Source organism: Trachurus japonicus, chromosome 10 (assembly GCF_045865225.1).
Source record: "Trachurus japonicus isolate A0001 chromosome 10, Traja_1.0".
Lineage (NCBI taxonomy): Eukaryota > Metazoa > Chordata > Actinopteri > Carangiformes > Carangidae > Trachurus > Trachurus japonicus.
The window spans coordinates 3849367-3864508 of NC_140916.1; the positions used below are offsets into that span (position 1 = coordinate 3849367).

The following is a 15142-nucleotide window of genomic DNA, read 5'->3' on the forward strand; positions in this document are numbered from 1 at the left end:
ATTTTGACTAGAAATAAGACAAATATTCTTGGTAAGATTTTGAGTTTTTGCAGGTAAGAATTTCATTGCATGGTTTTTACAGTAATCTGTGTATATGACAATAAGCATCTTGAAACTTGAATCTCAAAAGCATCACTGTTGAGATATAGAGATATAATGGTATATCGTGTGTTTGTGTGTGTGTTTGTGTGTGTGTGTGTGTGTGTGTGGCCTGAGAGCTTTGTCCTCAGGTGGACTCGTCCTCACTTGGTCTGGACGCTGCACCTGTCACGACCCGTCTCCACGGTCACGGTATTGATCTGTTCATTCAGGTCTGACTGAGCGTCTCCAGGGTCGAGTCATCAAGCACCGGGTGAAAGGCTGCTGTGTGTGTGTGTGTGTGTGTGTGTGTGTGTGTGTGTGTCCTGGTGTTTAACATCTGTCCTTGAACGCTGGTTGAAGGCGACAGCAGCGTTTTACCTCTGATTTATGTGGCTCAGTGTCTCAGCAGACGGATACTCTTCCTCCTGCTGTCGGAGCTCGTTAGTCCATCAGTTACTTTCACTTTGATCTGTGTGACCAACCAGAACCAGAACCAGAACCTGTGCTCAGGTCCTGCAGGTTAGGGTCAGACTCCTGGACTCATGTGTTGACTTGTTGTTTCGTCTCACACAGAAGAGATTGTTGTGTTTAATGATTATTTTCATTATCAATTAATCTGTCGATTATTTAAAGGGACAACGAGGAGTTTCTATTTAGTTATAAAAAAGTCTCACGTTAATGTGGATGAATCTACGTTACCACTTGTTAATGGGCCCATTTTCGATAAATATATTGTTTTGTCTCTATGGTTATTTTGTTATTATTAGTGGTGGTGGAAATGCTGGGCGAGCCGACCAGCGTTTCTTTACTTTCGGTTTCGTGGCGAGTCATGAGAATAACACCGCCGAATCTCCGTTTATGGTGGGAACTACGACGGTATCTGATCGTCTTCCAACCTCTGACTTTAATTCTTGATGAATGAAAACATGAATCTGTCTTGCGCCTGTCAAAGAATTTCACGGTGCGGAGGCTCATAAATGTAGTGTGAAAACGCTTTGCTTCTCCAAAACTCCTCGTTGTCCCTTTAAAACCGCCATTAATTGTGCAAACCAGTCATCGTGACATTCCTCTGTCACACACTTGTTGTTGTTGTTGTTGTTTTGCTGACGATGATAAATGTGCAGCATCTTTACAGTTTGAAGCTGAAAGCAGAAACTCAGCAGAATGGTAGTGAAGGAGTTTCCCTGACGACAGCAGCAGCAGCAGCAGCAGCAGCCGTGGTAATGGAGCTGTCATCATCATCTCTGAGCTGCAGCGACACATCCACAGTGTCTTTCCCTCTGCAGCACGTTTCATTAACATGTTACTCTGACAGACTAATGTTCGCCTTCCCGAGCCGAGCTGCTCCCGTCCTCGTCTCCATCCTCGTCCTCGTCTCCGGCCCCCAACCGAAACAACTCGGAAACAACTTCCAATTAAGTGGATAGGATCAGCGCGGCGTCCTGCCCGGCCCTGATAACATTATCCCACATCACGCACCACCGCTGCTGCTGCCAGTGCTGGGATTATGAAATTAAAAAAGAAAGGAGAAGAAGGAGAAGAAGAAGTGGAGGAGGAGGAGGAGGAGAGGATGGAGGAGAAGTGTTTTGGTGCTGGGGGAGGGGAGAGGATGGATGGATGGATGGATGGATGGAGGATGGAGGATGGAGGATGGAGGATGGATGGATGGATGGAGGATGGATGGATGGTGTTTGCCCTGCAGTGCTGTTGTCAGTGATTGTATGGTGCAGCAGCAGCTCGTCCCTGTGTAAAAGGCACCAGGGTTACATAAGGTTTGAAAGCTTCAGTCTGTTGTTTATCGTTGCTTCAGCTTCCAGTCCAACGACGACGACGCCCACTGATCAGCTGATTACGTAACGAGGCGCCGCCGCCGACGTGCAGGAGTCGACTTCCTGATGTAGGCTACGTAGGTGCAGACAGGTGGAGACGATCTGAAAACAAACAGCTGAGAGGAGATAAAAGGTTTAAAGGACATGAACACATAAATGTACGGAGGAGCAGCCGCGTCACAGGAAAAATCATAAAGTTAAAATACAGTCATTTAAAAATATATATTGTTTAAAGGGACAACGAGGAGTTTTGGAAAAGCAAAGTGTTTTCTCACTACATTTATGAGCCTCCGCGCACCGTGAAATTCTTTGACCGGCACAAGACAGACTCATCAAGAATTAAAGTCAGAGGTTGGAAGACGATCACATACCGTCGTAGTTCCCACCATAAACGGCGATTCAGCTACGTTATTCTCATGAGTGTCCGCGAAACCGAAAGTAAAGAAATGCTGGTCGGCTCGACCAGCATTTCCGCCACCACTAATAATAACAAAATAACGATAGAGACAAAACAATATATTTATCGAAAATGGGCCCATTAACAAGTGGGTAACGTAGATTCATCCACATTAACGTGAGACTTTTTTATAACCAAATAGAAACTCCTCGTTGTCCCTTTAACCATAAATTGATTGTTTTATTTAATGAGTTTTCTGCTGTTTTTGTTAAAACCATTTTTAAATATCATCAATGTTTATTGATGGATTCATAGTTGATTTATAAATTATTTTCACAGTTCCTATTTTAATCCTTTGTGTATAATATGAAACTAAGGAAATGCTTTTTCCTCTTTTCCTTTAAAGGGATAGTTCAACAGTCATAGCAGTAGGTTCGTTACTTTTAATTGTCGGTGCAAGCTATTTTTAGAACGGCGGAGCAGAGCCGCGAGCTGCTCAGAGCTACGCTACGGAGGGTCATGGGATTTCTTGGTTTCCCTCGTCAAACTCATCAAATACACAATCCAACAACTCCACAACGCTCTGGTGGACAAGTTGTGACCTGCACATTCACCACGCTATGAGATAATAACGCAACGTTACCACACAGAGTTGTTTTAGAGGGAAATTCATGCAAAACTGCTGATGCGCGTTGCGTTCAGGGACAGTTTTTCATCAAGCAGTCTCTGCATTTTCGTCTGAAACAACTCTGCCATTCTAAAAATAGCTTGCACCGATAATTAAAGGTAACTCAAGGGAGGTTAAATCGAAAGCAACTGGACAAACAAGGTAACAAACTTGCTCCTAAAACTATAGGGATGTATAGCAATGGGCCAATTTGCCCAAAATGTTGAACTATCCCTTTAATATATAAATATCAACTTAAAAGTTTTCCATTTAAATTTCATGAATTGAAATAAAAAAGACAGGAGTTTATTGTGTTGGAGATGCTATAACCATAATCTATATGTAGCCTAAGAAAATACATATATGGTAAAATAAAAATAATTTAAAAACAATATTAAAGAGACAACGAGGAGTTTTGGAAAGCAAAGTGTTTTCACTACATGTTATGAGCACACATGAATTTAACACTAAAGGCCTTTACACACTGACAAATAAAAGAAACAAAAATGTGAAATATAACTGTTCATACCAGTGGCGATGGGAAATGTGACGTACCTCTTTTCCACGCAACATGATTGGTTGATGCGTTTAGTCGCCGGACGAAAGTTCAGAAATATTGACCGTAGAAATTATGTCGCATTTTGGCTGCGTAACGTTCACTGTCTGTGTGAAAACCAGAGTTTCAGAAAAAATAAATGAACGTGCAAATTACCCGCATGAAATATAGCCTATGTCCTCAGTGTGTAAAAAGGGTCTTAAGTCATAAATTAGATGGAGGGGTGTGTGTTTTTGTTGTGTATGTGTAGGAGAACAGGAGATAAAGCAGCAATAAAAGGAGGGAGGGTGAAGACAAACAAATGAATGAGATGATTAGTGACGGAGAGAGAGAATGAGCAGAGATAAAGAGATGAGCAGATAACCAGAGCAGAATCAGAAGAAACGAGTGACGTCTTCTGTTTGTTCCAACATTAACTGGAAACATTGAACTCATCACGTACTTTTTTTTAACCTGCAGAGAAAAAACAAGCAGCGCAATTTAACTGGATGTAAGTGAAGGCATCGTCCAGTCTGAGCTGATCAATGACCAGAATTCAATGTTTTATTGTCACGGATTCTGACTTTCATGTCAAGGTTAGCAACCTGTGTGTGTGTGTGTGTGTGTGTGTGTGTAGGTGTGTGTGTGTGTGTGTGTGTGTGTGTGTGTCCTCTTCTTCCAGATGTCCTTGTCAGAGCAGATCTTTCCTTTATTCCATTAACGTGTCCTTGAGTCTGTTTCTGTGACGATAACAGAAAATGTTCTGCTGCCAGAATCCCTGGAGGCCACACACACAAGAACACACACACACACACTCGAAACCACAGCAACAAAATACAAAAAATATAGAAAATAAAATAAACATCTGTTTTAAACCAGAAAGTGAAAATATCTCATTGTTCTTTCTGAGTGAACGTTTAGACAAACAGAGCCCACTGCAAAAACTCAAAATCTTTACAAGAATATTTGGAGTATTTCTTTTCAAAATGTCTCATTTCTAGTCAAAACTAAACTATTTTCTCTTCTCATCGCCTAAAAACGAACTTGTTTTTGGATGGTTTTCATTTGTTTCAAACTAGGCCTGGGACGATAATCAATAAATCAATTAATCGCACGATAAATGAAAATGAATTCGATAGTTTTTCCAGCCTCGATAAATCGCCATGTGCATGCGCAGTGCGCACGTATTTGTTTTCCTCCAACCAGGCTGGATGACAAGAGGCTTCACTCTGCATCGGTCTCAGCACCTGGGCCGTTTGTTTTGCAGAATGAAAGGAGTGAACCCTCTTTTCAGTCATCCAGGATCTTTGTTTCCCAGAATGCATTTGGCAGCAACCGGCAGCGCTAGCTGTTAAGCTAAGCAGCTAAAAGCTATTTTATCGTAATTCTTGCTGCAGCGCTGTTAACACGTCACTTTATATATTTTTTCATGCCAGAAAGTCACAGTTTAGATCCCCAGTCTGTGGTCAGTTCATCCACATATCGCCTGTTAGGAGATTTCCTCCGACGTTTTTGGAGCTAATGTGGTAGCAGTGAGCAGGAGGAGCGGGGCTTCCCACAGTCTGCAGCAGCTCACGGGCCGGTCAACCTCCGTCATTGGGGGAGAAAACGACTAAGAAAACTTATCAGCAGGTTTTTAGAGGTTTACCACCAGCTGGTTTAATACTTTTTAGGGGATAAATGCTGGTCTCATTGATGAAATCTTACATCTGTGGAAGTCACATTAGTTTGTTTGAATCAGAGCGATAGCTCTGGTTTGAATGAAAAGTGGAGCCAGGTGGACATTATTATCCCACGTTATTGGACAGAAGAGCTGCACTGCACTGTTTATTATTTTTTGTTTATTTTATTTATTTAGGATAGTAGCTATATAAGTTATTGTCATTCCAATTACAATGGTTAAAAAAAAATACTCATGAGAAATAAAAGTTTATCGCATTTAAAAGGGTCTACTTGCATTATTATGAAATATTATTATGTTAGTGGTTAATTTGTTCTCAAAAAAATGTGTCAATAATATCGTTTATCGTCAATAATTTGTGGGACAATATATCGTCCAGCAAAATTTATTATCGTCCCAGGCCTATTTCAAACACATTTTCACTTGAAATAAGTAGAAAAATCTGCCAGTGAAAGCAAGTTTTTGTGCTTGTAATAAGAAAGAAAAACCTGTTCCACTATCAGATTTTTCTACTTATTTCAAGTGAAAATCTGCTTGAAAAAAGTAAAAAGTGTCTAAAACAAGCTGCTTTTTAATGTGATGAGTCTTATTTTAAGTATAATGAGATTTGTTTTGACTAGAAATAAGACAAATATTCTTGGTAAGATTTTGAGTTTTTGAACGACCGATTTAATTAACCAGGACGACAGTGAACATCACACGTTGAGGGAGCGACTCACGCTTACGTAAAGCGTCCGTGACCTTCCTCTTAATTGACATTTTTTACAATCTGGACCTCATTTCTAGCATAAAATCCGATCATTTCCTCCCCCAGATAACTTTGGTGTCATTACAAGTGGTTGTGATGAAATGAGCTCCAGCCGAGAGCCGCGTATATCCGTATAATGGAGTCTACAGGGCAGCAGAACGCAGCCTCTAAATAACACATTATCTGCAGAGAAACTCCTTCATTTCACCAATATTTAGTTCTGATAGGCTAGTGCTGTTCCCCTCTGAGTCCGGGGTTAGCTGTTATCAACATCCGGGGTCTGTAGGTTGACCTACTGACCTCTGACCTGGATGATGTCATCTCTGAGCTTGTTGCTACCGCTAATGCTACGGTTCGTTTCTGTGTGTTTCCGACTTGTCAGAACAAAATGAGCAGCTGGATGAAGTTCAGCTTCCACAGGCTTCCTCTCCTCAACCTGGACTCACTAAAGCTCCGGCTGTGATTTTGTGATTCATGTTTAAAAGTTGCAGCTGCAGCCGAGTGTTTGGTTTTGATTGGAAACACCACACACAGGCCTGGAGGACATACACTATAAAAACTCAATATTTGTCCTATTTTTAGTCAAAATGTCATTTCTAGTCAAAACTAATCTAATTCTACTTAAAATAAGATGCATCAAATTAAAAAGTAGCTTGTTTTTAGACACTTTTTACTTCTTTCAAGCAGATTTTCACTTGAAATAAGTAGAAAAATCTGATAGTAGAGCAGGTTTTTCTTCCTTATTACAAGCACAAAAAACTTACTTTCACTGGCAGATTTTTCTACTTATTTCAAGTGAAAATTAGTTTGAAACAAATGAAAATTATTTAAAAACAAGTTAATTTTTAGGCAAGGAGTCTTATTTGAATTGGAAAGAGATTGGTTTTGACCAGAAATGAGACATTTTGACAAGAAATAACACAAATATTATAGGAAAGATTTTGAGTTTTTGCAGTGTAGCTCTGCAGCGTTTAGAGTCGTTTTCAGTGAATCCATGTGGACGCAGATATTTCTGGAAATGAGGACGTGTTTACGGAGAAACTTTTTCAAAACGAACAAAGAAAAAGATGGTTTTGGGTGAAGCCTCGTTTCTGTGTGGACGAGGACTGAGACTAATATCTTACCACGAATATTTGTCTTATTTTTAGTCAAAATGCCATTTCTAGTCAAAACAAATCTCATTCTACTTAAAATAAGACTCATCACATTAAAAAGCAGCTTGTTTTTAGACACTTTTTTACTTCTTTCAAGCATATATTATTTTTACTTAAAATAATCTGATAGTGAGGCAAGTTTTTCTTTCTTATTACAAGCACAACAAACCTGCTTTCACTGGCAGATTTTTCTACTTATTTCAAGTGAAAATGTGTTTGAAACAAGTGAAAATTATCTAAAAACAAGTACATTTTTAGGTAATGAGTCTTATTTTAAGTGGAAAGAGATTAGTTTTGACTAGAAATGAGACATTTTGACAAGAAATAAGACAAATATTCTTGGAAAGATTTTGAGTTTTTGCAGTGTGGAGCGGGTTCATGTTTCAGGACACGGTGATACATCTATATCTGTGTGTGTGTGACACTTGTGAGAAATGGAGGAAGGGACAGGAAATGAATTCATTATGATCACCCCTCGTCCTCCTCTTCCTCCTCCTCCTCCTCCCTGAGCTGGATGAAGGAGATAAATACGTGCGAGTCCCACTTCAGGAAACGTCGCTGTGAGGTTTTTTCTCATCAGTGTGAAATGAAGAGAGCTCAGTAATTCGCTCGTCCAGCGACAGAAACACAGACGGACTCTTTCTCCAGGACGTCAGAGATCTGGACACGTTTTCTTTTCATATATGAACAGAGATAAATGTTCACAACAACAACAACAACCCACATGCTGTAGCTACAGTACACCTGCTGCTGGGAGGAGGAGGGTTCGATTCCCTCAGGTGAACGCTGCTGCTGCTGACCGCTGACCGCTGTGAAGCCATTCACATCAGCTAATGTATATGCACGACCACACATCTTCTTCTCAACCTCACAAGGTTAAGTGTAGCATTTGTGTTTCATATTTTGCATTAGCATACATTTGCGGCCCTATTATTGAAACCCTGAGTATGTGTGTGTGTCTGAGTGTGTGTGTGTTGCGTGCCCGTGTGTGTGTGTGTGTGTGTGTTCTTGTACATGCTACGTTGTGAGGACCGGAACAAGTTTTTAACCCACAGAGTGAGGACATTTTTGGAAAGTGAGGACATTTTGGCTGGTCCTCACTTTTTCCGAGGGCTGTTTGAGGGTTAAGACGTTAGATTATAATTCAATTAAATTCAATTCAATTCAATTTATTTGAGGTGGGACAGTGCATGTTCATGAACGAAACATAAAATCGTAAACAAGCCGGATTGTAGCCACAGGCTAATTTCCATCCGTTGTCCCATACATAGATGTTACCTGGTACAAAAATACAATAAATAAAAACAAAAGCATGTTATAAAATAGCAGCATTCAGTTTACAGTACAATAGATAATAATAATAATACAGATTCGGTGCCGTAGTACGACAGTAGTACAAAAGTGCAACCGTGTCATAATTAGGTTTAAGTTAGGTTCAGAGTAATGGTTAGGTTTAGGCATTTGTTTTGGATGGTTAAGGTTAGGGTAAGGGTCTAGGGAATACATTATGTCAATGACATGTCCTCACAAAGATAGATTTACAAGGATGTGTGTGTGTGTGTGTGTGTGTGTGTGTGTGTGTGTGTGTGTGTGTGTGTGTGTGTGTGTGTGTGTGTGTGTGTGTCTATGGAAATGAGGCTCTTCTTCCCCTGAAGCGCTCGGTCACGGTTACAAATGGATTGTCTTCCCCTCGGCCTCGTCTCCCCTGTTGCATCCCAGAATAAGCTGCTGCTGCTCTCCATCCGCTGTCGCCATCGCCATCGTCGCCGTCGCTGCTGCTGCTGCTGCTGCTGCGTCCCGTCTCGTCTCATCCCGCCTTCGCTCAGCGCCGGCAAATATTGGCGAAGCAAAACGACACCAAAAAATGGAAATGCTGCTCTGTTCTGGTTCAGCAGCCGCAATAAATGTGGAAGATTTCATCTGAGCTGACGGAGGCGAAGACGAAGACGAAGAAGAGTTTATCAGATGGAAACAGAGACGAGTCAGCATCGATCGACCAATCAGGAGCCAGGATCAAGCGGCCCACACCAACTAAACGTCCAACTTTATTAAACATAACTCAAACTCAAACTGAAAACTCAGAGACTTTAGAGCAGCAACAACAACTTCCTGGACGAGTTCGCACAAATAAAAAAAATATACACGTAGGAATCATGAAGTCATGCGTTTCCATGGCAACGCTTTATAAATCTAACATCATGTAGTGTAACTAACTGATTGGTCACCTGACTTGGTGGGCGTGGCCACAACACGACTAGCCCCACACACACACTGACGGAGCGTTCAGGGTCCGGTTTACTGTGTTGGAAATCCGGACGTTTTCTTAAAGGGATAGTTCAACATTTTTGGCAATTTGGCCCATTGCCATAATCCCTATAGTCATAGCAGTAGGTTTGTTACCTTTAATTGTCGGTGCCAGCTATTTTTAGAACGGCGGAGCAGAGCCGTGAGCTGCTCAGAGCTACGCTACGGAGGCTCTTGGGATTTCTTGGTTTCCCTCATCAAACTCATCAAATACACAATCCAACAACTCCACAACGCTCTGGTGGACAAGTTGTGACCTGCACATTCACCACGCTATGAGATAATAACACAACGTTACCAGACAGAGTTGTTTTAGAGGGAACTACAGAGACTGCTTGATGAAAAACTGTCCCTGAAAGCAACACGCATCAGCAGTTTTGCATGGATTTACCTCTAAGTGATACAAATACAGTGAATAATACAATGAATTAATAACTTGTAAACTTGTAAATTACAGATTAAAAGTTAAATTTAACATTAAACATGAGTAAAATGCTGTTGTATTGACAGTGACTTGTGAGAAATTCATGTTCACATTTCTGCTGCTGCTTGAGCCGATGTTTAACTTTGATTTGAGTTGATAAAATGGAAACTACATTACATCTTCATCATATTACTATTATTTAATTACTGAATCCAGAGGTTTTTAAATCCTGAGGTTTCAGCTGCAGAGCCACAGACAGAGGGATTGGAGCTTCAGAAAGTGGACCATCATGGTTTATGAAATATTAATGACCAAATATGGACGTGACTGTCTTTTATTATGAAGTCGACTCCCTGTTTCCTTGTGTGTATATTATATATTTCTGTATATTTGTGTGTGTATCGACACTGCAGGTGGATGTCAGGCAGCTGATTCTCTGTGTGTTGAGTGTGTTTGTCTCAGACCTGAACAGTGAAACCTTTACTGATCCTCTGGTGTGGAGTTAACAGGCAGATGAGCCTCAGTTATTGATCGGTTGATCGGGATTCCTGTCACTGGGCTAAAGAGTGTTAAGAAGATTCAATTGTCTGTTGTTTGAACCTCAGCCTCCTCCTCCTCCTCCTCCTCCTCCTCGGTGTCTGTATTGACAGGTCGAAGAGGAAGCAGCTCGGGTTTCTGTCGACCAGATGTGTAGTAACATGATTTCTACTTCCTCCTCCTCCTCCTCAGGTCCAGCAGAGCGAAGACGTTCGACGCCTCGACAGACGAAGGAGGACGGAGAGACGGACAGACAGAGACAGAGACAGAGACAGAGACCTGCTCAGACCTCAGACCTCGGCGGCTTCATGCTCACATCTCTTCAGCTTTGAGAAGAACCACAGCACCGATCAGCAAGAAACATGGATTTTGTAATGAAACAAGCCTTAGGAGGTGAGTACGACTGGACGCACGACAGCTCATGTCTGTTCTGATGATACTGATGTTACTGCTGCAGCGACGATTGGTCGGAAAGAGAAACAGCTTCAGTTTGATCGAATTTAATCTAATTTATTGTATTTGTGCAGCTCCAATTCCTAACACACACTGCAAAAACTCAAAATCTTACCAAGAATATTTGTCTTATTTCTAGTCAAAACAAACCTCATTCTACTTAAAATAAGACTCATCACATTAAGAAGCAGCTTGTTTTTAGACATTTTTTAATTCTTTCAAGCAGATTTTCACTTGAAATAAGTAGAAAAATCTGATAGTGGAGCAAGTTTTTCTTTCTTATTACAAGCACAAAAAACCTGCTTTCACTGGCAGATTTTTCTACTTATTTCAAGTTAAAATTAGTTTAAAACAAGTGAAATGATCTAAAAACAAGTAGATTTTTAGGTGATTAGTCTAATTTTACATGGAAAGAGATTAGTTTTGACTAGAAATTTGACATTTTGACAAGAAATAAGACAAATATTCTTGGAAAGATTTTGAGTTTTTGCAGTGAACATATTAAGACTCACTGATGGTTCTCGATGACCCGGTTATGATACGTACACAACTCAACCTGTGGATTATTCATGTTTTTTTTTGGTGTTTTTAATTTATTTTGGGGCATTTTTGCCTTTAATTGACAAGAAAGTTGGGGAATGACATGCAGCACAGATTGGCACACTTGGGAATCGATCCAGCGATCACTGCATTGGGCATTGCGATCATGGGATGTGCTCTTAACCGGCTCGACCACATGATTCATGTTGTAAATATTAGATATTTATACTACATTTACTGTGTCTGTTGCTCATATTACTGGAGTAACATAACAAAACAATGCTCCTCATTAATACTATTAAAGGACAATTCCGGGTGAATTCACCTCAGGGCTGTATGTTCCAAACATTTTAGGTGTAAAAAGAAGGAATCTGAAAATTTTCAGTTTAATTGCTCCTGTTTTGCGGTAGTTGTGTCTGTCCCTGCATCGCCACGGCAACGATGAATGGGAGTGGATTGAAGTTCTGCTGCTTAGGCTGTTTACATCCCTCAAAGCCACAGACAGCGTCAGATGGCGACTCAAACATGCACCCAGAAGTTTATTCACTTCAAGCAAGTCAAGAGTTGATATTCCTGTGTTTATGACACAAACGCACTGCAAAAACTCAAAATCTTTCCAAGGATATTTATCTTATTTCTTGTCAAAATGTCTCATTTCTAGTCAAAACTAATCTCTTTCCACTTAAAATAAGACTCATCACCTAAAAATTAACTTGTTTTTCGATAGTTTTCACTTGTTTCAAACTAATTTTCACTTTAAATAAGTAGAAAAATCTGCCAGTGAAAGCAGGTTTTTTGTGCTTGTAATAAGAAAGAAAAACTTGCTCCACTATCAGATTTTTCTACTTATTTCAAGTGAAAATCTGCTTGAAAGAAGTTAAAAGTGTCTAAAAACAAGCTACTTTTTAATGTGATGAGTCTTATTTTAAGTATAATGAGGTTTGTTTTGACTAGAAATAAGACAAATATTCTTGGTAAGATTTTGAGTTTTTGCAGTGCACGTGAACACACCGAGCATCAACTTGCAAGACTTTGAATTAGATCTAGTTTTACAAACATGTCGGCTTGCTTGAAGTAAATAAACTTCTGGGTGCATGTTTGAGTCGCCATCTGACGCTGTCTGTGGCTTTGAGGGATGTAAACAGCCTAAGCAGCGGAAGTTCAATCCGCTCCCATTCATCGTTGCCGTGGTGATGCGGGGACAGACACAACTACCGCAAAACAGGAGCAATTAAACTGAAAACCAATCAGATTCCTTCTTTTAGACCTAAAATGTTAGGAAAATACAGCCCCCGAGTTGAATTTGCGCAGAATTGTCCTTTAATCCGACCTCAGCAGAGACTCTTTTCTCTTCGTAGAGTCCTGATTATTGATTATTGATTATTGATCTGACTTGGGTCACAGGATAAAAGCTGATCAGGTTTAGTTTCTAACATCTGTCAGGAGGAAACAGAGATACTGTTTTGTTTTTTTGTTTTTTTTTCCCCGTTCGACTCATTTAGAACCAGAGCGACATAATAAAGCAGAGGCGGCTCCAGTGGGTGAGGGGCCCCGGGGGGGTGAGAAATGAGATTTACTCCTTTACAGCTCACTCTCACTCTCCCTCTTCTCTCATCCCCCATCATTCCTTCGTTTCCTCCTCCTCCTCCTCCTCCTCTCCCTCTTTCATCTCCCTCCCCCCACTTGTTCATTTCCACCCCACACCTCTAATTCTGTCCTTCTCTTAAATCATCTCCTTCGTTTCATGTCTGCTGTGTTCCTCAGGCCGGCTTCAACTCGTTTTCTTTCTTATTGTTTTGATTGTTTTAAAGAATTGATTACAGCTGTTTTTAAACACTGACTACGTTTACATGCAGTCATTAACCCTTTCATAATATTAACAATAACCCAGTTGCATACGGCCATGTAAACACCAATAACCCTTTTGAAAAACCCGAAAATGACCCCTGGGTTTCTCCTTCTCTACCCCCAATATTTGGTTATGTATAGGCTATTATATGTACATTGATGGGGATATCCCAGTTGATTACAGTTACCATGTATACAGGAATAATCCTGTTTGCTCACGCATGTAAACGGGTTATTCTGAATGTTTCAGAAACAGGAATATTGACCTTAACTCGAATATTGACTGCATGTAAACGTAGTCAGTGTTTGAGCAGATTTTCACTCTTGGTCTTTGGGAACGGTTCAGGATAAAAATACATCTAAACTCCACTACAGATCTTCTGTGTTTAAAACCAAAAAATCTGACCCTGTAACAATATAGAGATACGTAATCTGGGCTGGTTTGGAAGATTCAGGACCGAAATGAGGATTTCTTGATTCATCTTCTGTCTCCTAACTCGTTCCTTTTAATTCTTCCTGTTGCTCAAGTTTTTGCTATGGACGTGTAGCCTGGCTCGGCCCGCCTACGTACCTCCACTACATTTTCATTTCCCTACGGGGAAATTGAAATGCTTTCTCAGCTTTCCTACTGCTGAGGATCTATCGGATCTACCAGAGAACAATGACGTTGAGGTTCTGTGCTAAGTGTGAAGTTGTAGTTGAGTAATGGCAGCTGAGAGACGGATCTTTGCGAAGCCGTTCGCTCCATTGTGGCAACTTAAACTTGTCAAACAAAACCTGCACACTGCAAAAACTCAAAATCTTACCAAGAATATTTGTCGTATTTCTAGTCAAAATGTCATTTCTAGTCAAAACAAATCTCATTACACTTAAAATAAGACTTATCACATTAAAAAGTAGCTTGTTTTTAGACACTTTTTACTTTTTTCAAGCAGATTTTCACTTGAAATAAGTAGCAAACCTGACAGTGGAGCAAGTTTTTCTTTCTTATTACAAGCACAAAAAACCTCCTTTCACTGGCAGATTTTTCTACTTATTTCAATTGAAAATTAGTTTGAAACAAGTAAAAAATATCTAAAAACAAGTTAATCCTTAGGTGATGAGTCTTATTTTAAGTGGAAAGAGATTAGTTTTGACTAAAATTGAGACATTTTGACAATAAATAAGACAAATATTCTTGGAAAGACTTTTGAGTTTTTGCAGTGCAGCTGTGTTTGACGGACATCTTGCATGGTCGTTGTTTACAGCGCCCAGCAGCTTCATCATCGCGCTCCTGCTGGACGTCGTACATCATTACCAAAACATTAGCGACAGGGTAAAGGCAGATCATCAGTGATTTTAAACTTCAACAGAGAATCCACTTAGCAGGAAGTAAACGTGGCTCAGTGGAGAGTGGCCCGTCTCTTTGCACAGACCTGCAGGCTAATGGACATGAGGCAGCAACAAACACACAGAGTGGTTCAGCAGGAACGTTGGTGACGACTAAAGTTCCTATCACTGTCTCATGAGCTTTAAAGGGGACATGTTATGGAAATATCATGTTTTGAAGGATCTTTAACATTTATTTGGGTGTTTGTCTTCCCTCCTTCTCCCCAAAATGTGAGAATTGACCAGAAGAATCTGTAGTTTTCAGGCTCCTGGGGTTGAAATCCATGTGGTTTTACCAGATGTTCCCTCAGTTGTCTGACAATGATGTAACTAGTTTTTGAATTTGCATAATCCCACTCCTACCTGGGACCGTTGGAAAGGGGCGGGGCAAGCAGTGGTTCATTTGCATTTAAAGGGACAGGCACTGAAACCAGCCGTTGTGAACAGGGCTGTTTAGAGAGGATGAAAAGAGCTGTGATGTTTGATCCTTGGAGTATTTAGACCGAAGCATGTCACAGACACCTGGGAACTATTTTAACTTGGAAAAGGACTTTGTAGCGTTCCAGGCAACCTGTA

General features: G+C 40.5%; 1 protein-coding gene across 1 annotated transcript in view; it reads left to right on the top strand.

Moving 5' to 3' along the window:
• Positions 1-15142, top strand: part of cplx2b (complexin 2b) — a 51790-nt gene that overhangs the window by 19890 nt on the left and 16758 nt on the right. Inside the window, exon 2 of the mRNA XM_085788976.1 lies at positions 10550-10750. Coding sequence (XP_085645102.1) covers positions 10720-10750 — 31 coding nt within the window. The 5' untranslated portion in view covers positions 10550-10719. The remainder of the gene's footprint in view (positions 1-10549; positions 10751-15142) is intronic.